Source organism: Zingiber officinale, chromosome 4B (assembly GCF_018446385.1).
Source record: "Zingiber officinale cultivar Zhangliang chromosome 4B, Zo_v1.1, whole genome shotgun sequence".
Classification (NCBI taxonomy): Eukaryota; Viridiplantae; Streptophyta; class Magnoliopsida; order Zingiberales; family Zingiberaceae; genus Zingiber; species Zingiber officinale.
The window spans coordinates 36,384,059-36,410,694 of NC_055993.1; the positions used below are offsets into that span (position 1 = coordinate 36,384,059).

The 26,636-nt window shown below is 37.3% G+C and overlaps 1 protein-coding gene across 1 annotated transcript; it reads right to left on the minus strand.

The window, feature by feature from the left end:
- Positions 1 to 1,440: 1,440 nt before the first annotated feature.
- Positions 1,441 to 21,711, minus strand: LOC121974956 (protein TIC 21, chloroplastic-like). Its single transcript, XM_042526257.1, has 4 exons — positions 21,285 to 21,711; positions 3,187 to 3,444; positions 2,385 to 2,588; positions 1,441 to 1,901 (listed from the first exon to the last, which is right to left on the minus strand). Exons 1-4 carry the CDS (start codon positions 21,570 to 21,572, stop codon positions 1,788 to 1,790), a joined length of 864 nt encoding a protein of 287 aa, XP_042382191.1. The 5' UTR covers positions 21,573 to 21,711; the 3' UTR covers positions 1,441 to 1,787.
- Between the last annotated feature and the right edge of the window lie 4,925 nt (positions 21,712 to 26,636).

Here is a 26,636-nt window from a genome sequence, read left to right on the forward strand (position 1 = left end):
TTACCTAGTTAATTGATTTTTTTTTTAACAAATGATGCACATCAATTAATCAATTAATGGTAATTGAACAATGGAGTCGAAAATTTAAATAAAAGTAAATAAATAACAATCAGACAGATTATAATATAATAATCATTTGATACTGAATCAAAATTTTAAATTTTAAAATTGGGATGAATTAAATAAACTGAAATAATAATTATTTATTTAAAGAAAAATTTATGAATAAACCAAAGTGAAATTTCAAATTTGATAGGTGGTTCAATAAATGAGTACGGCCTAAAATTTTTATTAAATTAACGAGCATGCCCCAGTAGAGGATTACAATTCCTAGTACAAGTGCAACAATAAATAAATTGACCAATTTTTTTTTAATCTAAACTCATTAATAATCACGGTTATTTTTTTAAAAAAAAAATATTTGCCATAAATCTAAAATCTTTAAGCACCGAACTTTTTTTTTAAAAAAAATGTTTGTCTTATTTTGTCAAGTAGATTTGATTTTGCCATCAAAAATAATTTTGAATCAATATTGCTTAATAAAAATATTGACGAAGGTATTTTAGAAAAGAAAAGAAAAAGATAAAGTAGCAGACCACCCTTTTGATCAAATGCAAAGTACTAAGCTCTATGCTTACCTTTTAAAAATTTTGCCTTTAATTCATACTTATTGTTATAAATTCAATAATATCTAAACTAGATACCATAATTGCTAGATATATCTTGCATTGGCCCTAGGGCTGACTCAGTTTATAAATGTAATCATCCGTTTGACTCCTTGTTATAAATTCAATAATATCTAGACTAGATAACATAATTGCTAGATATATCTTGTATTGGCCCTAGGGCTAAGTGTAATCGTTTGACTCCCGCCCATGCACTTTATCAATTTAAATTTCTGTTGAACTCTCTTTTTATAATATGAGATAATCGTAAGAAGATCGCTAACATAGCGATACCACCTTTTAGATGTTTCTTGTATTTCACAACTTCTAATAAATTTACCATTTTCTTTCCAGAATAATTAATTAATCATGTGCTTTCAAAATAACTAATCTATCACCTACTCTCTCTATATAAAAAAATCTATCAGGTTGCCAAAATTTCTTCATATATTTGTTCTTACGGACAGCTACATCATTTTTCCAATGCATATCCAAATTTGTATATAATAAGTTAACACTTCCTTAGTAAAAATATATATATATATAATCCTAGTTAACATCGTTGACTATCCTATGATAAAAAAGTCATAATGATTTTACAACTTTACTGATGAATTAATTATTATGTGAGACAATTCCAAAGTAATTAAATTGCATTATGATATCAATATGATCAATAATTTTCTACTATAGAATAACAAGAGCATTGAAATCAAGCAGAATGAGCTTATGACAGTTAACCACACATGACATTTGATGAAAATGATCCAAAGAAATCTGGAGTAAAATATTCTTTGTTTAAAAGTTTTTGCACATATGATAGCAAAAAGTAGAATCTGTCATCCCAACAGCTCCACACGATTGGCCCTATAAATAGCTATAACTATTTATAAAGAGGTAAATCGTGAAGTTATAGTTATCCAGTGACGGGAGGGCTTAGTTTTTGCACATATGACTAATATATATACATGGTTCCCTATATGAAATGCTCTAAATCAGCGAGATCCGAGACAAAACATAAGACAAATATGTTGGATCTTAATTTGGACGAAGAAAAAACTCAAAACTTTGATCAGCGAAGGGATAGGTATAGAACATGAATACCTAATGACACAACATTATCTATAGAGCTCTGGGAATAGGAACAGCTTCCAAATGTGGCACTGTGACTGATCGCAACAGCTCTAGTGACAAAACCAGCCCCAAGAGATGTGAAAGGACTGTTTTGCTTGAAGACTGTAATCAGAAAGTGTCATGAACAATTAGAACCAATGAATCAGAGAAATAATTGTATTAGGTACAGTAGAGTTGGTGTTTAAGGATGGCAACACTAGAAACATGGATGTGATAGGAGATATGCAAATGTCATTTTGCCTTCAACTGAAATAAAGCATATTTGGATCTTGAGAAAACATCAAAAAGAAATATGTAAGCAAAATAAGTGAATATATTTTCCTTTTCTTGTGTAATAATTTTTCTTTTTTGAGAAGCTAAAAAAATGCATTTATTCTTTAAATAATCTGTACTATCCAGTTATAGAACTCTTGAACCCTATCTCAAGGGCTTGACCAAGTTCAACTTGAGATTTTTTTTCCCAACCTCTAAACTGTGATCTCTTCCCCCACCTCGATACTGCAACTGAAGGATATTAGGAACAAAAGGAGAGAAAAAAAGACTAAGAAAGGAGTTGAGGAGAATAAAGTATAAATCAGAAATTACCTGTACTAAGAACACATCCATGGCCAGCACTACATTCTTGCCAGGGGCTATTCCCTGGTAATAAGGAACTGATAGGGTAGTGAGGGCCTTAGCAACCAATAACCCAATAGTCGCTTGCATACCAAGAATTGCAGCACCCATTCCCAAAACATTAAGCACTATACCATTTTTCAGATTTTTTACCACTTCAGCACGTGGAGGAGCCTATATAGTACCGTGATGATTTTTTAGTTCAACAAAAGAGCACGACAAAGTAATAGATGATAACTTTGGGTATTTCTACTATACATGTGGAAACTGAGAATGAAGTGCTAATATAATAACATGCATGACATTAATGATGCCCTTAATTCTATGCTTTATGCTACATCATTAACATACTAATTTGAGTGACTCCTAGAATACTACAATAATCTTTCATTTTAACTCTTCCCTGAATATCAATTAGGAAACACATGGAAAATCATGCCAACTCACATATGTAGAAAAAGTACTTTGCAATACACATTGTGGCAAAAGATGAATACACTCGCCCTAGCGCCCCCGCTAATCCATCTCAGGGTCAATACGGAGGAGGTAAATCATGAGCGGTTACTAACCTTTTGAATAGTGAATAGCACATAAGGGAGGTATTTACCTCAACTTTGCCGAGATTCGAACCATAGATCTCATTGTGGCAACACCTCATGTGCTAGCCACTAGACCATCCCGAGAGGACTGTACTTTGCAGTACACAGATGGAGTGGAAGAGAAAGAGAGAGAAAGGAAGATATTTGTGTATGGGCTAGGATAAAAAAGGCACCTTTGAAGGTTCATTAGCTGTTCTTTGAAGCTTTTCTGATAGTCGTATATAACCAAAAAACCAGAACACCGAAATAAATGCAACTGCAATTGCACCAGCAGTAGGATAAAAGGTCACTGGTGTAGCTATCTTCCCTGTCACAACTGTGGAAAATGATAAAATAACAGCAGAAACAATGGTGCATAATAGCTGGCCCCAGAATCCGATACTTCCCAAACGCTTGAAATATCTGGCAGTGTCTTCTAATCTCTTGGAGACCTGCTTAAGTTGAAGCCAAAAATATGATAAGAGGTTTTTAGATGACAAAGGAGGGTCTAATTGATCACTGACGAGTAATTATATGTGGGAATAATGAAATTCTGAATACATTCTTCCATTAATGGTAAACATGATTGACAACACAAGAAAGACTAGGTGACATATTGAAACACATCACTTAGCTTTATAATGGAAGATGTGGATAACTATACGACACCCTTAAAATTCTAAAACAAAAGGGAATAGTAATGAAATAAAATTCAATTTTTTTATTTCATTTTCTTTTTTGGACATTAATGAATTTCTTCTTTCAATATGTACACTATACCAGTAATTTTAAATTTGTTCTCACAAACTCTAAGATAATCCTGCTATACAATAATGCTCCATCAGCTCCACAAAGTATGTGAACAAAGACTGATTCAAATAGCTAGACAAATATGTCACGCCTGCGACCGACCACGGATATCTACGTTGCTTTCAAACAAAAATTTCGAAAACAACCGGCCTTGGTACTACAATAATTGCAAAACAAACTAGTCTTTTCATTCCAAAATAAACGGTAAATTGTTCCTACTATTTGAACTAATTAAATTACATCACTTAAATTTGAAAATCCGATATTGTAAAATACCGTAACAAAATAATAATAGCTTAATAAGGTTTAATAGACGAATAACCTTAATGGAATTTTTAGAAATTTTTATAAATTTTCTGAGAATTTTTCAGAGCTCGTATGACGTATTTTAAGGGGATAGAACTATTGGACTCAGAGGAGACCTATTTGAAATATTAATAAAATAAGAGTGGATTGAGAAATGAACCTAGAATTTAATTAAAATACCTAAGTTTAAGTTTATAAATGTCTCATTTTCCTCACTCGTGTCCTAAAATCCACGTTGCCGACACCTCTTTCCCCTCCCAATCTTTGCCCGCTGTCACTGGATCGTCGGTCGTCGGCGTCGATCCGTCCCTCTTCGACCATGAGCGAGAAGTTGACTCTCTCCCAGCCTCCTCGCACTATCGTTCGACGTCGTGTGACTTGATTCCAGCCGACTTCCTCTTTGGATCTCACTGATGTCGTTGCCCCTTTCCTGATCGCCGGCCGCCGAGGACCACAAGGGCCGGATTCCTCTAGCTCAGCTGCGACAAGAGCGGCAGCCAACCCTCCCGTGGCCTGTTCGCGCCACTATTGTCTACCGCCTCGCCGAGCGACTACGCCGCTTGATTGTCGCTGTCTCCTCGGTCCACCCACAGTGGACCGCTGTCTTGGCTCCGGTCACTTGCTTGGAGTCATCCGACCACCGAGAAAAGCCACCACCAGCTGAGAGAGGGATCCAAATTCCACATTGGATTTCTATCTCGCCTCTTTATCAGATCAAGGGTTTTTCTTCATCGCGTGTTGTGGATAGAAGGTAAGACAAGTTAATCTCATATTTGAAACAATCTTAATTCTACTATTGCATTGGATTTGCTAGGTTGGTTGGGTTGTTTGGCAAGCAAGTGAAGGAGTAGGGGTAGGTACTTTGTTGACAACGTGTATCACCATCAGTCACCATCCGTATTGGGGTAAGATTGGTTCGTTCATGTCCCTATCGTTAAATACATTTGATTTTAGTAGTAGAATGATTAAGGTTAGTTGGGGATTAATCAAAGATCATGTATAATTAAAGTTACCTTAATTAGTTTTGGAGATTTGATTTAGCTATTTAATCCATATTAAATTAGCTAAATAACGTGTAATGATGCAGGACCCTGATTATTGGAGACGACATCTTGACGTGGGATTTAATTGACATGATCTATACATTAAAGGCGGGTACCTTTGACTTATCTCTTTTGATATTGTCATTCTGATATGCGTAATAGGTTATAGCTAGTAGTAATGGTTATGTTTATATTTGCTTAGTATGTCACTACTTGATACCTGTAGTATGCCCATATTGTTATCTGTTATGCATTTATGTTTATGCCTCTTGATTTTTATGCCTCTTGATTTTTGCCATGTGTATTTATGTTCATAGAAGTAGTGACATACAATGCATTACCGGGTATAGGCCTAACTACTAGATATACTTGGCATGTGTACCTAGATTTATTATCTGACATGTGTACTTAGTTTTATTATCTAGCATGCATACCTAGATCCTTGTTATGGACTCGATTTTTCTTTTGGTAAATATTATATGGCGGTTGATCTTTTCAGGAATTACATGCTTTAGTGTCATGCACAATTTTACATAATTGCATGCTGAGCGATTGTCAGCTCCTTTATAGTTGAGCACGTCGTCAGTTACATGATCTGTACACACAACCACTCATGGGTTAGTGGTACATCAGGCAGGGTGTGCGCAGTTTGCTTTGTCGGGGCTCCGCTGGTCCGCTCATGGGTAGTGTGACTGCAGCGTGGTAACGGGCAAGGATCCCTCCTCTTGACTATGACACAGGGAGATGAGAGCTTAGACTCCCCCACTATGTCTGGGGTAGGAGGATAGGTATACTCCGATAACATCCTGTTCAATCGGTCACTCAGGAGTAGTGATGACATAGTGCACAGTTGTCATAGCCCTACCCACTCGACCTCATCATCGCATGTGACGTGGTTGACTGGCGTCAAGGGTAACCATGTCATTTGCATCATATGCATGGATTACATTTTATTGCTTGTGATTATTGCATTTTGGGTGCTGCATTTTGATAGTTGCTTATGATTGACATGCATACAAGAGACATTATGTATTTTGTCTGACGACCCTGCACCTGTTGGTATGGTTCACACCTTTATGTTCGGATAGGAGGTCCTGGTGAGTAAAGTATTCTTCTGTTGTTCAATTTTGTATTATCTGTTATTATTCAGAATACTGTACTGCATAATTATTAATAATAGTTATATAGCTTACTATGCATATCTGATCGATACCCACTGAGTTCTTGAACTCACTTCATTGATCATTTCCTATTTCAGATTGAAGCCGCCTGAAGATCCTGTCCGCCAGTCCCATGTCACATCGAGCGACTTCTTCCGTTCTTGTTTCTGTTCGCTTTATTGGTTTTGGACTTATTCATATATATGTATCTTTGTATGGAATTTAGCTTTGTGTTTTCTTGTATTTGGTTTGGTGTTATCGTGTCAAGCCGGATCGGCTCACAGTTAGTTATTTTGTTGGTTTCACGTTCGTTATTTTGTGACTTTCGCTGTGTTATGTTTCAACCGTGTGAGCTGTTTATAAACTGCGTGGTTGTATTTATATCCAACCGTGTAGGCTGTTATTTACTTGTAAGTAGTCATGTGGCAATGTATATATGCTTCAGATTGTCACAGTTACAGGGAATATGTTGTCCGTTCGTCGGGCAAGGACTCGGGGCGTGACATATATTGCCACGGAATTCTAGTCTTCCCGTCAGAAATTGGAGTGAATTCACCATCCCCATAACTCGACTTGTTCCCTATCGTTGATTTTATTCTCAATTCTAATTCCGTCTCTAACTGAAATGGGTTGTAAGGGGTGAGTGACTCACTTGGAGTCACCCAGTAAGCGGGGGATAAAACACAAATATAATAGTTCTTGAGAAACAATAATTTTTTTCAGTAGTAGAAATAACAGCTAACTCAAAATGAAAATATCCATAGGCACTGAAATTAAATCATGTTCCGCATGGCTTAAGCTGATATCATCCCTCTAGAATTATCTCTCCTAGAGGAGTGGTCGGAAATAAGATGTAGATCAAAAATCATAAGTGTTCAGAATATATATCCCTACCGTTTAGTTCATAATTAATTTAGTACCCTAAAATACAGTAATAACAGTAATCAATAATTTCTAGTAATTGGTAACAACAGTAGTGTAACAAAACAATTTTCAAAAAATAAAACTAGCACTTTCAAAACTCATAATTTATGTAATAAGCTCACTTACCGAAATTCTTGGAAGTTGATACAACGATGGAAAAGGTGGGATTCTTGAAGTATACTTCTCCTTCCTTACCAAAACGATTCTGCCGAGGATACATCTTCTCTTTCAATCAAGCTTTTTCATAACTTTCTCATGGTTATTTATAGGAGTGAAGTTTTGATTCCACCAACCCCACTATCTCCACTAATACCCTTATCTCCACTAACATCATGATCTCCACTACCCCACTATCTCCACTATCCTATTCGAATCGTGGTCTTTACATTCCTCCCTCCTTATGGAAAGTTTTGTCCTCGAAACTTGAGTCTCCGTAGACCTTGAAAAGATAAGGGTAGTGTATACACATTTCCTCTTCTCGTTCCCAAGTAACCTCCCTGTTGGTATGGTTGGACCACTAGACTTTAACATACGGAATAGTCCTTTGTCTCAACACTTAGTCCTTTGAATCCACGATTCGAATCGGGACCTCTTCATACTTCAGGTTTTCCCTTAAGTTCCCTTAAGTTACCAATGATACTTCCCTCAGGATATGACTCAGGTCTGCCATATATCTTCTCCATTGAGAGACATGGAAGATATTGTGGATCCTCGATAAAGCCGGAGGTAAGGCCAGTTTATATGCCAGAGTACCGACCCTTCCAAAGATTTCAAATGGTCTTACGTATCTAGGACTCAGATTTTCGGACTTGTCAAATCTTGCCACATCTTTCATTGGTGAAACCTTTATATATACTTTCTCACCAATATCGAATTCTAAGGGCCTTCATTTTGTATCAACTCAACTTTTCTGACGGTATTGGACCATCTTTAGTCGCTCTCGAATAATTGCCACTGTGCCCATGATGGCTTGGATGATCTCGGGCTCAGTAAGGGACTTCTCTCCTACTTCATCCTAGTATAAGGGCGATCGGCATTTTCGTCCATACAGCGCCTCATACAAGGTCATCCCGATGCTACTGTAGTAGCCATTATTATAAGCAAACTCGATTAAAAGCAGATGATCAGCCTAATTGAACTAAAGTCTAGCGTGCATGCTCGTAGCATATCTTCGTGCGTTTGGATGGTTCTTTCCGTTTGCCCTTCTGTTTGTGGATGATAAGTCGTGCTAAAAGTAACTTTGGAACTCATTGTATGTTGAAAGCTTTTCCAAAATCATGACACAAATCTTGGATCTCGGTCGGACAAGATGCTCCTGGCACTCCATGCAGTCGTATTATGTTATCCATATAAAGATTTGCTAGCTTGTCGAGATTATAAGTCATACGGACTGGTATAAAATGAGCGGACTTAGTACGTCTATCCACAATTACCCATATAGCGTCATGACTCTAGCTCAATCTTGGTAACCCTACCATGAAGTCCATGGAAATATGTTCCCATCTCCATTTTAGAATTTCTAATGGTTGTAAGAGTCCTCCAGGTCGTTGATGTTCAACCTTCACTTGTTTACACACCAAACACTTAGCTACGAAGTCTACTATGTCTTGCTTCATTCCACTCCACCAAAAGTTTTTTTTTAAGCCTCTATACATTTTTGTGCTTACAGGATGAATTGAGAATTTGGATTTATGTGCCTCGGAGAGTACTTCCTTTTGGAGGTTGTCAACATCCGACACACAGTCGTTCCCTCATCTAAAGTATGCCCTTACCATCTACTTGAAATTCTGAGATTTTTCCATCCTGGACTTAAGCTTTCAGTTTTATCAAATTAGGATCCTGGTTCTGACTTATTTTAATTCTTTCACGTATGCATGGTTCGATCGACACTGAGATAAGAATCATCTTTCCCCAATTTTTTCGACTCAAAGCATCTGCCACTTTATTGGTTTTTCCTGGATGATAACTAATAGTGTAAAATCGTAATCCTTGAGAAGCTCAATACACCGTCTCTGTCTCATGTTTAATTCTTTTTGAGTAAATAAGTATTTGAAGCTCTTGTGGTTTGTAAAGATCTCACATTTGACCCCGTATAAATAGTGTCTCTAAATTTTTAAAGCAAAGATTACTGTTGCCAACTCGAGGTCGTGCATAGAATAATTTTGCTCGTATGATTTTAATTGTCTTGAGGCATATGCAATCACTCTGCCATCTTGCAAAAGCACGCACCCTAGGCTTCCTTTCGAAGCATCACTATAGATGATAAAACCTTTGCCTTCGGTGGGTAGAACCAATATTGGTGTCGATGCCAATTTCTTTTTTAAGATCTCAAAGCTCCTCTAGCATTACAAAGCTCCTCTGGCATTTCTCATTCCAATTGAATTTGAAAATTTTCTGTGTGAATTTGGTTAGAGGTATGGCTATTGAGAAAAATCCTTCGACGAATTTCCTATAGTAACCAGCTAATCCTAAGAAGCTTCGAACCTCAATAACAGTTGTCGGTCGTGGTCATTCTAGTATCGCTTCCATCTTCTTTAGGTCCGCTGATACTCCCTCCGTTGATATGATATGACCCAGGAAAGTTTCACTCTTTAGCAAGAATTCACATTTCTTGAACTTGGCGTATAATTATTTCTCACGAAGAGTTTCGAGTGTAAGCCGGAGGTGTTCTATGTGGTCTTCTTCACTTGATGAGTAAATGAGGATATCATCGATGAATATTACCACAAACTTATCCAGGAATGGTTTGTAGATGCGATTCATAAGGTCCATGAATGCTGCAGGAGCATTTGTTAATCCGAATGACATTACCATGAATTCATAATGCCCATATCTTGTTCGGAAGACAATTTTCAGAATCCTGTCCTTTGATTTTTAATTGATGTCATCCCGACCTTAAGTCGAGCTTTGAATATACCTTAGCTCCTTTGAGTTGGTCTAATAAGTCATCAATTCTTGGTAGAGAATATTTATTTTTAATTGTGAACTTATTCAATTCCCTATAATCGATGCACAATCGTATGATGCCGTCCTTTTTCTTTACAAATAACACCGATGCTCCCTTATGCGGACACGCCGATCGGTCTTCAAGGTTGGTGACCGGCCGAGTATTAAGGATGAAATTGAGCATAAGCGTAAACTCGATCGGTCACCAAAGACCGGATGAGTATTAAGTTCGGAGGAAACTAAAACATAACGTAAACTCGATCGGTCACCAAAGGTCGGCTGAGTATTAAGGATAAAATTGAGCATAAACGTAAACTCGATCGGTAGGGCTGAGCATTCGGTCAAAATCGAACCGACCGAACCGAATAGACCGAAAACCGAATAAACCGATTTTTTTTTCAACCAACCGAACCGACCGAATTCTCTACAAAAACCGAACCGACCGAATCGATAAAAGATCGGTTAATTCGGTTTTTGACCGAATAAACCGATTAAACCGAATTTTAAAATTTTATTTGATTTTAATTAAAAAAAGAAGAAATTTTATTTTATTTATTATATTTTTAAATAAAAATAAATTAATAAATATTTTTATTCGGTTTAATCGGTTTATTCGGTTTAACCGAATTACAAAACTTAAAACCGAAACCGAACCGAATTTTTTAAAAAAAAAATGAAAACCGAATTAACCAAACCGAATTCCTAAATTCGGTCGGTTCGGTTAATTCAGTTTTACCGAATTTTTGCTCACCCCTATCGACCGGTCACCAAAGACCAACTGAATATTAAGTTCGGAAAAGACTAAACATAAACGTAAGCTCGACCGGTCACCAAAGGCCGGTCGAATGTTGAGAGCGGACGAAATCAAACATAAAAATGAGTTTGCCCGATCGAAAGGAGTCGAACAAAAATGGTTATCAAAGAAACAAAAACAGGAGTGCCAACAATTAGAACATCATAAGAAATAAGAAAAAAAATTAATAATTGTTCTTCATTACAGAAACATTTTGATCTATAATTAAAATAACTTAGGAAATAAGTCGGGAGGTATATCATCAAGTAATTCTCGACGGTCCAAGAAGTTAGCTGGGGGGTTAGAAACTAAATGACCTTTCTTCTTTAATTGTTTTACAACCCCCTCAGCTCCAAGGGTGAAGGCTTTGGCAATTGAAGTAGCAATAGGAGTAGTGAATTTAGGAGATTCTAGCAATATTCTTTTCCTCTTCTTAAACCTGTCATCTTCACTTGCCATATAATCTACCAGAGGATTTTGAGAAGCTTTTAATTCGGATTCTTTGAAGGAAAGCTCTGCTTTAACCATGGTTAAGGATGAACATAAGAAGTTTAGCTCAAAGTTTTTAGACTCCAAATCAGCATCTTTAGCAGTCAATTCTAAAGTATGAACATCCTTCGACGCTTGTAACTGAGATGACAATTGAGCGTTCTCAGCAGTATACTTGTCCTCTTTGATTGTCAATTCAATGCGAAAGATGATCTCTGATTTAACTTGAGATTCAAAATTCTCTACAGAAGCTTTCCATTTACTTGAATTTTCAATTTCTGCCTCGAGAAGTTTTCGAGTCTCTTGTAATTGGTTGGATAACTCTACTAACTCTTTAGAGGCGTGGGAAGAAGATGCTCCAGAGGCTTGCTGTCTCAGCTTGGCAACTTCTTGAGACAAATCGTATAAGTAACGGGCCACACTCATACTAATAACTCACCGCTGTCAGAAAAGAAAGTTATTGTTTGAATGCATTAATGAGAAAACAGAAGGACGAAGGGCATATTACCTTAGTTTCCTCAAAAGAAAACTTATCAGCCCAATCAGCAGAAGTGAGCTTCTTAAGTTCTTTACAAGTCTTTGCCCAAACTGTAGTTAAAGAATCCACCCCCCAAATAATATTAGGAGGGTAGGAGCAAATGTCGAAGAGGATTATAAAGAACTATGAAACGAAGGAGGAAAAAAGAAAAGAATAGGAGAACCCTGAGTTCCTGGGGTCGATAAAGGAATTGGTCCTGGAAAAGTCATAAAAAACTCAGGATCTAAACTAGCACCCGGAAGAGAATGATCTTTTGGTGGTTGAATAGGTAGAGAAGCAAGCATAGGGTATAAAGAAGATAAGGTAGGCTCCGAAGAAAAGGGTTGAATGTCTCATGTAGACATATCCTCAGGAACAAATGTAGCCCGTTTCTTAGGGAGGGGCGCTAATGTTAATCTTCACCCGGGGCGCTTTCTTGTGGGAGTAGCTTTTAGGGCTTGTTCTTGTAGCTTCAAAAGGGTGTCTTCCAGAGGTAAACCTGTGGATGCCCCCCTAAAAGTGGTATGAGAGCTAGAAGCAAGCGTTGGTTGTGTAGAAGACTCAGGTAAAAAGGCATAAGATGCTTGAGCTGATACTATGTTAAGTTCTGCCCTGAGCTCTTGCTCCTTAGCTAATAATTCTGCCTCTTCTAAGCGGATTGCTTTGTCAACCAAAGCTCTGAATATGACCTCCACTACAACAAACAAAATGGTATTTTAGTTAGTAAAGGAGGAATAGTTAGAATGTCAGAACTTATCAAGGGAACATTGTAGGCTCTTTTGAACAAGACTTAGGCCAAAAAGATATAGAAGATCACCGCGTATCAACTGATGAATGTGAAAACGGTAACCTAATACGAGCTGTTGATGAAACTCCCTTATGTCAGGGAGAGAAGGAAAAGAAAATTATCACTTGGTAGACCACGCGACGAGCCCAAGAAATTTGACAAAGAAAAAATGCGATTTTCAGCCCTTGATAGATAAAGGCATCCCGTCAAAGAACACCATCTTCAAGCGAGATTGAAAGAGGAATACTCCTGATTCCGATTTTTTAGGATAAGAAAACATGAAAAAGTTTTGAGGAGTAGGAAGTGAAGAGGTAAAATATCATATACAACCGACATAGATATCTAAAAGCGTTCGGGGTAAATTGTTATAAAGGAATACTAAAATATTGATTTATATTTATCAAGAACGGAGGAATGGGAAAGCGTAAACCCGCAACCAACTGATCTTTGAAAAAGGTAACGCAGTCATCAGAAGGAAGACGGATGAGCGACAGGTTACAGGACCCTAATACGATATTCTTTAGGGATTTCATGAGAACGGATGGAAGTTCGGTCGGTAGTGGTAAAGGAAGAACGAAATTGAGCATACCAAGGGAGTAAAGATTCTTCAACCATGGTGAAAAACGAAAACACTCAAGGAATAAGTGACTTACTGAGTCCTTAAGAAGAGAAGGTCACAGAAGAAGATCAGGGAAGATGAAGAAGCGCAGGTTGTTGAAAGAGGTCGGAAAAGAAAATCGCCTGGTGGAAGACGAAAAGTAAAGAGTTAAAGAAGACTTAGGGTTTTAGAGCAATATAAGGATCGCCGTTAAAATGAAACGATTCGATAGAGGGGAGTCGTTGATCTGCCAAGAAGAATGTGTGATGAGACACGAACGAAAAGCGTACCAAGGGTTACTTAGAAAAAGGAGAAAAAATGATATGTGGCGCTCGTTCAGGAAGAGACATTTATGATAGACAGAACAGATCGAATAATATACTGAATCGCCATATCTTCGAATATTCTCTTTGCGTTGAAGGACCAGTTACTAACGAGACAATTTTGAAAAATCGCGCGAATCTCAAAATATAATAAATAAATAAATAATAATGAGTTTGGCGAACAAACAAAACAAGGCAGCCCGGTGCACGAAGCTCCCGCTATGTGGGGTCTTGGGGAAGGATCCATTGTACGTAGCATTACCCTGCTTTTTGCAAGAGACTGAGTTTGGCGAACAAACTCATTATTAATTTCTCAAGCGATAGGATGATTAAAGCCAAGAAAATGTTTGTCCATAAATAGATAACTAAATTAAGCCGAGATGAACCAAGAAACACTTGGCAAGGTAAAAAGCATAACCAGACATAAACATAGAATTTTATATTATCATTAGTAATTATACAATCATAACTCTTAAACATCTGAGAATCTTCCATAAACAGATATAGCAGATAAATAATTTTCTACTTGTTATGCTTCCTGGAGCTACAAGATTGTTCTTCCCCTCCCAAGTGCGGACGTGTGGAAGAATGACAGTCTGGACAGAGAGGAGATGTTTGTCCTGTCCTCTTGCGCTTGTGTGATTCACCCTTGAGTTTGTGGCAAAGAAGCTAACTCTAATCTAACCCAATCTAATTTAGTTTGCATAAAATTTACTTTAGCTTTCTGTTGGTCCAAGTCTTGTTATTGTTGCAATATCAATAAACCGTCTACATGCGTCTTCCTGGTCAAAAATGGTTATTTCTGAGGCATGCCGAACTTTCAGATCATCTAACTCCTCAACCTTTTGCTTCAAATCTAAATAAGCTTTGTCCCTCAAAACTACTTTAGATCGAACTGAGATTGAGCTACTAGTAGACATACTTCCAACTCTCTTTGGTGTGAATGGTGAAGATTTAAGGCTTGTAAGGCCTCCGCCAAGGACTTCTTTTTCTCAGATAATAGTTGATCCCAAGGAAGAAGATTTGAAGTCATAACTCTCAATAATATCTCTGGAAGAGAGTGAAGCAAAAAAGAGTAAAGGTTAGTATTGCAAAAGTTAAGATCAAACCTCTATTTAACTTAGTCACGAGATATATGCTGAGGGTATCACGGGATCACTATAGTAGATATGAAATATTCAGAAAAGGGCATAAGTAGACTTAGGTCTAGTCAGTTGGCTACACCTTCGTCGACTAGACTTAAAGGGGAGGTTAGTGATACGGGTTATGATAGATCGGCCTAGCCAATGAAGGAGGGGTCTAGGTTGAGAAAGATAGGAAAGGTATATAATCGGTCGAATGAAAGCCGAGCGAGCACCCATGTGCTCATATATGCTTGGCTGAGCAAAGCTCACCCGAGCATAAAGGTATTTAGCCTTATATATGATTTTTAGCATATTACCGGTCGACCGCAAGTCGAGCGAGCACCCACGTGCTCATATATACTCAGCCGGGCAAAGCCCACCCGAGCATAAAGATATTTAGCCTTATATATGATTTTCAGCATATTACCAGCCGACCGCAGGTCGAGCGAGCACCCACGTGCTCATATATGCTCAGCTGGGCAAAGCCCACCCGAGCATAAAGGTATTTAACCTTATATATGATTTTCAGCATATTACCGGCTGACCACAGGCTGAGCGAGCACCCACGTGCTCACATATGCTCAGCTTGACAAAGCCCGCCCGAGCATAAAGACACTTAGCCTTATTATGACTTCTAGCATATTACCGGCTGGCCGAAAGCCGAGCGAGCACCTACGTGCTTATATATGCTCGACCGGGCAAAGTTCGCCCGAGCATAAAGGCATTTAGCCTTATATATGATTTTCAGCATATTACCGGCCAACCGCAGGTCGAACGAACACTCACGTGCTCATATATACTCGGTCGGGCAAAGCCCGCCCGAGCATAAAAGTATTTGGCCTTATATATGATTTTCAGCATATTACCGACCGACCGCAGGCCAAGCGAGTACCCACGTGCTCATATATGCTCGGTCGGGCAAATCCCGCCCGAGCATAAAGGCACTTAGCCTTATGTATGACTTCTAGCATATTACCGGCCGACCGAATGTCAAGCGAGCACCTACGTATTTATATATGCTCGGTCGGGCAAAGCTCGCTCGAGCATAAAGGTATTTAGTATTATTTGTGACTTCTAATATATTACCGGCCGACCAAAGGCCGAGCGAGCATCCCTATGCTCATAACACACTCGGTCGGGCAAAGCTCGCTCGAGCATAAAGGCACTTAGCCTTATATATAATTCTCAGCATATTATCGGTCGACCGCAGGCCGAGCGAGCATCCCTATGCTCATACACACTCGACCGGGCAAAGCCCACCCGAGCATACAGATATGCTTAATAGAAGGTATTCCTAATATATATGTACGAACAGCTTGAACGACCGAACGAGACAGGTCCAACATAATATTTGACGGGAAATATCTTCTAGAAGCTTCTTCAGTTACAATGATGTGTCCCCCATCACAAATATAAGTCACAAATGACAAGGGGTACAAAAAAAAAAGATTTCTTAAAGGATTATTGCACGAAGTATAGAAGATGACTTTATCTCCTAACAAATCCTAACAAACCGGGGACCACTTCACGATTACGGAGGTCACTTGACGTAGTATAAAAAGGAGGATCCTCTCCGTTGGTAAGGTACGCAAGTTTTAGCATCCAAACTCTGTTTCACTTCAGTTACTGTTCTTCTTCTTTTCTTCCACTTTTGAAAGAGGAACTGACTTGAGCGTCGGAGGGCTTAGCCAGGGATACCCACCCCGGTCTTAGGTCACTAACACTTTGTTGGTTTGTCTCGTTGTACATAGGATCGTGGAGGACTTCTTCCAGATCTACAGAAGGTTATCTTCATCATCGGAGCCAGCGCTCGTCTTTGCAGATTTCAGACAGGATCAACTGTCGTCCTTTTTCTTTACGAATAACACTGATGCTCCCTATGGTGATGTGTTTGGCTTTATTTGCTTCTTGTCCAATAGTTCTTGTTCCCTGAGTTCCTTGAGTTCCGAATAAGGACATTGAGCGATACGATGCCCTACTTGAACACATCGGAAGCACGTTCCTGCCTTCTTGTGGCACTCCCCAGAATGTGCAACTCCGCAAGTGGAGCATGCCTCGGCCTTCTAGTTGGTTGGAGAAGGTGCAGGTCTTCTGGGTTGGGGGTTTGACAGATTTTGCCTTTTGAACATTTGTCCATTGTTGGAGGAGCCTTGATTCGTGTGAGATCTTTTCAATCTATTCTCCCCTTCTCGTCGTTTGATATCGATCTCAGCTCGAATTGATGCTCCCATTAACTCTTCAAAATCCCTTGGTTCGAAGACTGCAAGAGCCGATTGAATCCGTTGTTTAGGCCCTTCTTAAAGCGATAGAGTTTTAACATCTCATCTGCCATAATCGTTGGAGAATAGATTCCTAGTGCGTGGAACTTGGACGAATACTCCACTACTGACATATCTAGAGTTTGAGTGGGATTTTCAAATTCAGTCAGCTTCTGAAGTCGCATAGCAGTTGAAAAATATTGTCTCAAGAAGACTTCCCGAAACCTTTACTATACAATTGACCCCTTTTCAGACATGGAAGGTGCAACACTCTCCCACCACTTTGCAACTTTATCTACTAGGAATGGGGTTACAACCTCCCGTTTAACTTCTTGGGGAACTCTAGCAATCGGAGTTGATTCTCTATCTCCTTTAACTAGTTTTTCCTTACCTCCGGGTCCGAGTTTCCATCGAAGCTTGGAACTATTGCCCTCTGAAGGGACTTATAATGGTGTTTAGTCCCATTGGGCTGAAGGACTGGTGGTGATGGTTGATTAGTAGCTGGGTTTACAAACCCATGAAGTGTGATCGCCACTATTGTTGCTATAGCCACTAGGTCTTCACGACTTAGGCCTTATGCTCTTGGTGGTGGCTGTTCACTAGCACCTGCTTCGTTGTCATTTTCCCTTGAGTAGGCATAGAATGGTTTACGGTTAGCTCGTGGTCTCATTTCCTAAAAGATTATGATATCCTAAGAATAGTTGTGGGGATGCGCAATGTAATACTAGAGAAAAGTAGATTTATTTTTTTTCCTTTTTTTATCAAGATAAAATAGAATGAATAGAATAAACAACTAACTAAAATAAAAAATAAATTAAAACAGAATCTAAGTACTCTATTCTAATTCTCCAATGTCTGCTGCCTAGTCGATTATCTCTCCATCTCCCAAGTCCTCTTCTTTCACAGGATCCTCTTCTTCTTCCATAGGGTCCTCTTCGTCATTATCACCTTCTCCTTGCTGTTGCTCGATAACTTCAATTAAGGCCGTGTTTTGATCGCCCTGGGTTTCAATAGTGCCTTGAAGTTCTAATACTTGGGTCTCCATTTGATTGTCGTAATTATCGTACTCTTGCTGAATATGATCCATCTGTTGCTGTAGGTTTTTGTTTTTGCTCTAATAGAGAACTTTTGAGAGTCACAAGTCCTCTAATTATTCCTTGGGCCTCTTGCAACTCCTCTAGTGTATTTTTGAGTTGTTTCTCCGTGGCACGATGATAGAAGGCAAATCGTGTTATATCAACTTGGAAGTGGTCTCTTAATTCCAATAATTCTGCTTTCTCTTGTCGTTCGTACGCTAAGGCACTTTTCAAGCCCTCTACCTCTCTCTCTAACTGCCTAGTCACATTAACTACATTAGCCATTGTCTTCCCCCAAAAACATCCAAGATAATGTCTCCGTCTAGATTAGCCAATGGTTTGAATTAATGAATTGTATACATCTATATATAAACTTGAAATTTTATCAATAATTTTCATAATGCCAACCTATCGATAGATAACGATAACTTTATTAGAAAATTCATAAAGTCACGTGCAATTAGGATACATTGATAACTTTATAAAATTAATATAAAAATAGGAAAAATTGCCAACGTTTGGAAATTTCATCAAGTAGACATGCAAAATAAAAAAAATACAAAATACAAAATAAATAAAAGAAAAAAAATCAAAAATGTTAAACCGTTATTAGAAAAGTTAACTTATTAATTATCAATTAAAATAATCAAAATAATGAATGAGATAATAATAATTGATTCTCTGTTAATTATCATTTAACAAGGTCTATCAAATAAATCAGAATGAGATAATTATTAGAATAACTAACAACAACTGATTAGTACATAATGTGATTCCTTAATTATCAAGGAATTACAATCGTCACTCCATTCCAACTTCGGCATTCAAAGGTAGTCGTTGGTTCAGCAATTACTATATAACTTGGTTCTGATACCATTAAAATGTCACGCCCCGCGACCGACATCGGCATTGCTTTCAAATGAAAATTTTAAAAACAACTCGCCTCGGTACTACAGTAATTGCAAAACAAATCAGTCTTTTCATTCTAAAATAAACGGTAAACTATTCCTATTATTCGAAATAATTAAATTACATCCACTTAAATTTGAAAATCTCATATTGCCGCGGAATTCTATTCTTCCCGTCAGAAATTGGAGTGAATTCACCATCCTCATAATTCGACTTGCTCCCTATCTTCGATTTCATTCTTAGTTCCAATTCTGTCTCTAACTGAAATGGGTTGTAAGGGGTGAGTGACTTGGAGTCACCCAATAAGCGGGGGATAAAACGCAAATACAGCAATTCTTGAGAAACATCAATTTTTCAGTAGAAATAACTGTTAACTCAAAACGAAAATATACATAGGCACTGAAATTAAATCATGTTTCTCATAGCTTAAGCTAATATCAATCCTCTAGAATTATCCCTCCTAGAGGAGAGGTTGAAAATTAGAAGTAGTTCAGAAATCATTAGGGTTCAGAATACGTATCCCTACTATTTAGTTCATAATTAATTCAGTGCCCAAAAATACAATAATCAGTAATCTCTAGTAATTGGTAATAATAGTAGTGTAACAAAATAATTTTTAAAAAATAAAACTATCACTTTCAGAACTCATAATTTGTGTAATAAGTCCACTTATCGAAATCCTTGGAAGTTGATACGACAGTGAGAAAGGTAAGCTTCTTGAAGTACACTTCTCCTTCCTTACCAAAATGATTCTGTTGGGATATGTCTTCTCTTCCGATCAAGCTTTTCTGTAACTTTTCCATGGTTATTTATAGGAGTGAAGTTTTGATCTCCACCAACCGCATTAAGACCCTTATCTCCACTAACACCATGATCTCCACTACCCCACTATCTCCATTATCCTATTTGAATCGTGGTCTTAACAAAATATGACAAGTGAAATCATGTCCCAAATTAATAATCTTATGTCACTCAAATATTCCAATTTTCAACCTCCCCTGCATGAAATATTGTCCATTGTTAGCTAGAAAATTTTTGCCTAGGAGGTTTAACTATATGTGATATTTTTGCACATGCCAATCATCTCTCAATGAATAGATCTCCTAGTTACTAATTTATTACCATATGTTTAGAAGTAAAACTATAAAGAAAATGATTGTTTAAAGTATCTAGCAACCAGAAATTTTCTAACATTACACCTTTTGTTGAGCATCATCCAGATGTTTATTCCGGCTTTCTCCTCTTCCTTTTCCATATCTCCTAGCCAAAATTTTGTTGTTACTTTTCTTATCCACCTCTCCCCTTTTGCCTCTTAACTTTTTCTTCTTCTCGCCTGCTCTCCCATAATCTCATGTTGATCGGGGCAAGGCCACCACAACCCCTTTCTATTTTCTCCTTATCCACCTTCTCCTCTCTTGATCATATCCTACCAATTAGACAAGAGTTTTCTCAATCACCAAATCTCTGTTCTCTTCTCACAGTCAATAAATTCCTTCTTGCTTTTAGCTTCTATTTCTCTTCTTAATTAGTGATTTATTCTTATTTTACGTTAAGGCATTATTCATAATTTGAATAGATTAACTTTCTATCTTTTATAGCTAACTTTAGTTAGTCTATGGGATCTTATAACCCTACAATCTAATTGCGGAACTGTACACATATCAAAGGTACGAAAGAGGCTTTGATTTTCTGGTACACCTGGTCCTTCTGATAGGAAAAGGTTGTTCTATGAAGAGGGAAGTATTGCTATTATTCCACAACAGGTTGTCACTTAAAGAACAACTTGATTTCTTGTTTGATGGAGTTTTACCAATATAGGCACCCCAACCTGTTGAATCAAATCCAACATTATCTAATTTGCATCAAATATGGTAATATAATATTCCTAATAATGCAAATTAAGCATCTATATTGAAAAAGGTAGTTGAAAAAGGTAGCAAGCTACTCCATCTGGTTGCTTATTCCAGTATTTGCAATTCAATTCATTTCATGGACAGGTTCACCATGTAGGCACCAGTAAGATTTTTTTTTTAAAAAAAAAAATGTTTGCCGCTAGCCAAACCCTTTGTTTCTCAGTCCTCTCATCAAACAGAAAATTGCTAAAAAGTAAACTATGAATAAAGGCATAAAAGCGCAACATTTTGAAGAAGTACTAAGCATGTGTTTTATCTTGGCAAATAAAGGGGGAAAAAATTCAATAAACAAGTGAAACAAAAAACACAGTCTGGCCTGCGCGAGCTTCTCCTTCTCGGAATCTTGATCAGAAGGCGACCCCGAAGCCGCATTCGCCCAAACCTGGCGCTTAGGATCACGGATCGGAGATATGGACCAAGAAAAGGAGAGGAAATCGAAATGGGAAGAGAAGAGGATCTTGCCAAAGGAAGATGAGAGATTTGAGCAGCGGGGGAACAGACAGGTGGTGGAGCTTTGGTTTCCACGGAGGTGAGGGAGGGTCGGAAGAGAGAATGACACCGGAAGGTGATGCAGAAAGGCAGCGGAGAGAGCTGCAGCCTGCATTTTTTTTGTGGATCGATGCCGCGTTCGCCGATTTAGTGGCGTCGGCGGTAGCGGAGTCGCCGAGTTTCCTTCCGGTGTTGCCTTCCCGTCTACCCTGAATAATTTCGAGGAAAAACCCAGACTGACCGATTTTTTATTTTTCAGTGATTCACAATCAAGTCGCTCTATTTTTGCTGGAACTACCTCCAATTTTTGCGACTTTTTTTTACACTTAATTTGTATCTATTTTAGATTTTACCAAACAACTAAGTTAGTTACTTAGTTTTGTATATTATATAAAAAAAACATACTCATTTTAAAAATTGACCAAAACAATGTATATCTTCTCATTTTCTTTTATATAATACCCTTTTTTCTTTATCTAGAAAAAAAAAATTCTCAACCATTTTATTTTTTTCTCCGGAAAAATCTAATCTCCTCTTTCATCTTTATCGAAGAGTTCATTTACGGAATAGACTGATAACTTACTCTCCCATGTGTTGAGCTTAATCTAGGAGTTTACGATTGTCACACGAGGTAGACCCACCGCCACCGAGGTTGCCACCGTGACCAAGAAGCACCTTCGTAACACCAAAAAAGATGCATGTATTTTTGGCACCATCTTTCTCATCTTCATAGTTTCCTTTATCATCGAGATAGATCGTGAGTGAACATGTTGGAGATGCAACAATCGACCCTCCTCATTGTTCCCACCACCCCGACACCCCACTACACCACCGTCGCACCATCTAAGTGAGAAAAAAGGAATGATATGGTTATAGTCTAATCTCATGTGGTAACATGAGATTGGTAGGTGGTAATAGTAATTCCTATTTAAGATAGTGCATTAAATTTAATGAATTGCAAATACTTTGGTGTTTTTGTCTAATTAAATCTTATTTCATTGCAAATAACTTTCATTATTTATTTTATGATTTTCTTAAGGTTAACTAAAAATTATAGATGACTTAATTGATTTGTGTTGGTATAATTTGCACTGATAATCTAACTCGGATTTTGTTATATTACAACAAGTTAAAGTTGGACTCTTGTTGCTTAACCTCTTGAGCTAAGTGTGTAGGCTAACTGACTTGACAAATCTAGAGGACTAGCCACCAGTTAGAAGTCCAATCGAATCAGGGAGGACCAAACGATTGGCAGAAAGTTCAGCTGGATCAGAGAGGACCAGACAGCTGGCAGGAAGTCCAGTTGGGTCAGTAAAACCAGATAACTGGTTGAAATTCAGATGAGACATCTGACAGGAAGACATGGTGGGTCAAGAGATCAAACGTCAAGTAAATCTACAAATGGTAAGTGGAGATGAACAACTGAGAAGAGAAATCTAGTGAGGACGAGTTCCAATGGGACTATAGGCATTGGTCTAACTTAGATCCATTTTGAAAATATTAGTTGAGACCAAGATTAGATCCTGGTTGTATTAAACATGATCTAATTAATAAATATATAAACTGGTCATACATATATCTTTCTAACTCTTTGTTGTAGAGACATATGATCTTTGAATTCTGCATGAGTGGTCACTAACAGAGTCTGATTCCGAGTCCTGAGTTAAAAGTTATGACCTCCGGAAGATGACTATGTCGAACCAGTTGCTTGGAGGCACCCTGGTCTACTTAGAGGTGCCTCGGGATGATTGGAGGTGCCTCGGACCAGAAAGTTATCACAATTAGATGACACATGAAGCCTTGGGATCAGATAAGCGCCCTAGACCATTGGAGGCACCTCAGATGTCTTATATAAGCAGCTTTCGACCAGTAACAAAATATTCAATTATTTTACACTCAAATAATCTTCGTGTTGTTCCAAAATTTGACTAGGACACTGCAACACTATTTTGACATCAACACTCTACTTCAGATTTTATTTTTGTGTCGGTATAATTTTATTATTACATTCATCTTTTTCATACTTATTTTATAAGGACTATAAACTTGTTATTGCTCTTAATATTTTGTAAACGACGGATTGATAGTAATTGCCCATCGATATGATCCAAGGGATCGTGGACCTTAGAGTAGTAGTTCGTTGGGCTGCGAACCAAGTAAAACCAAGCAAGTATTGGTTTGTTGGACTTTTTGTTGTCACTTTGATTAGATATTTATTGTCAAAACTTTGACTTTATAACTAATTACTTAAAAGGACTGATTTTCTTAACATGCTCAAAAGCCTCATTAACAATATGTCGACTGTTCAACTCTAGTTGTTTTATCTTTATATTTTATTATTGCTATTCAAATATTCTACCTTTTGAAAACAATGTGGAGAAAGAATGACATGGTCATAGAATAAATTATGTTATGAATCATCCTAATCTTCTACTAGATTTGAACAATAAAAAATTATGGGTTTTATAATTCAACCTGAATAAAAAATTATGACATTTCAAAGTTTACAACGTTAAATGTGTTGTTGATCCTACCTGATATGAATATAGAATTATATTAGACCTAACGTGGGCTTGATATGATTCAATTAGGTAGGATCAACAACACATTTTAAACTTTGAAAGGTCATAATTTTTGATACAGGTTGAATCATAAAACATACAATATATCAAATCAAAATTTGTTTAGATACCTTTAATTTGATATATTATATATCTCGTGGATCAATCCAGTTCAAAAATTATAGTCTATTAAAATTTATCTAGCATACACTTTGTAGCAACTATGAAACCATAGTTACTATAACTACAAATTTAACTTTAAGAGACTATAACTTTTTATTTAGGTTGATGCATAAGATGTACAGTACATGAAATTGAAGATATCTGAATGAACTTCGATTTGATATATTATACATTTTATAATTCGTTCTGAATTAAAAATTATGACCTTTCATAGTTTATAACGTGCAACATATTGTTGATCCTACCTGATATAAACCATATCAGACCCAATGTGAGTATGATATAATTCTATATCAGGCCCAACGTGGGGCTTGTTGAAATGTATACTAAAAGCCTAGCTTTTTGTATAAACATTTATTTAGAAATAAGAATCACATTGGTCAAATGTCTACATTTATGTTAAGTGTAGTTGTCCATTTAATTTATATTGTAGATAACATGGTGTGAGGAGACACACAGAAGTTCATGTTATCAGTTCCTTATAAATTATAAACAGTTGCTCACAACCAAGATGGAATGAGACAAACCATTGGAGTGGTTGTAGTGTAATTAGATATTAGTTTATCTTGACTAATAAATTGCTCTAGTACACTATGAGTGTATTGAGCAGGACCATTTGAGGTAGTTTTTTTTATACTGACTATATAAAAGAACAATACCTCTATTATTATGGAAGTGTGTACTCTTAATCAAGATATAATAACAAGCACATATACTTAATATTTATTTCTTTAATTTATCAAAGGGTGCGATTTAGCCCGTTAAATCAATAGACCCGATAAGTTAGAAAATGATATTATTTATATGGTGTGTTGTTGCTTATTGAATGAAACTGTGTCCTAGTAATGTAGGTTGATGATGTCCCCTTGTGGAGCTCATAAGGATTGTCATGTAAACCTTGCAGGTGGACTTAGTCCGACATGATAATAAGGTTGAGTGGTACTACTCTTGGAGTTAGATATTAATTAAGTGAGTTGTCAGTAACTCATTTAATTAGTGGGCATTCAATATCTTAAACATAGGGAGATTAACACACTCATGATAAGAAGGAGCCCATATAGTAATATGGGATTGGTGCGGTAGTTCAATAATAACTCTTTAGTGGTATGAGTTATTATTGATGAACTCGAGTTGGGTGTTCGGGGCGAACACGGGAAAGTCAAGTTCATCGAGAGACCAAAACCAATTCCTCCTCTCGGTCCCTGTCGTAGCCTCTTATTTATAAAGTCTTATATCCACCCAAACCCAACTTCTTACCCACCTTAAGGTGGCTGGCCAAGCCTAGCTTGGAGCCCAAGCTAGGGCCGGCCAAACCAAGGCTAGATGGGTTCAAGTGGTGGTCGGCCATAACTTGGAGTCCAAGTAGCGTGGCCGACCACATTAGATTAAAAGGAGTTTTAAATTTTAAATCTTTCCTTGTGTGGAAGCCATGATTTTAAAAGAGTTTTAAAAAATTATAAATCTTTCCTTTTATAGCTTTCTACAAAGGATTAAGAAAATGGTTTGATATCTTTCCTTATTTATAGTTAAAAGGAAGATTTTAATTTTTTATAAAACTTTCCTTTTTGTAACCATCCCCATGGTTTTAAAAGAGAGTTTTAAAAATTATAAATCTTTCCTTTTATAACTTTCTACAAAAGATTAAAAGAAAGATTTGATATCTTTCCTTATTTGTAGTTGAAAAAGAAAGATTTTAATTTTAGAGAAAACTTTCCTTGTAACCATCCACATGTTTTAAAAGAGAGATTTTAATTTATAAAAATTTCCTTTTATAACCAACCATGAAGGGAATTTTTAAAAGAGAAAATTTATTTTAAAAATTTTTGGAAACAAATTAGGAAGTTTTAATTTTGTGTTTAAAACTTTCCTTGTTTGAGGATTTGAGGTGGCCGACCATTAATAGAATAAAAGGAATTTTTTTATATTAAATTTTCTTTTCAATGACAAGGAAATTACGAAAGTTTTAAAACTTTCCTTATTTGCTAAGAAAAAGAATATATAAAAAAGAGAGGGTAGAGGTGCCTCACCTTACAACACATCTATTATTCCTCTCCTCTCTTCCTTGGTGGTGGCCGACCCTCATCCTTCCTCTCCTCCTTTTCTTCTTCTTTGGTGGCCGACGACATCAACCCTTGGAGCTTGGTTGGTGGCCAGATTTTGCTTGGAGAAGAAGTAGAGAAAGGAGACTTTGTTTCTTAGCATCCCTTGGAGCTTGGTTGGTAGCCAAAGTTCTTCATCTCAAGGAGATTGTTGGTGGCCGAAACTTGCAAAGAGAAGAAGGAGGCTTGGGTGGATTCTTGTCTCGGTAGATCGTCGCCCACACGGCGTCCGAGATAAGAAGAGGAATACGATAGAAGATCGTGAGGTCTATAAGTTACAAAAGGTATAACTAGTTATTAGTTTCCACATCATAACTAGTTTATTCTTTTGTTTAG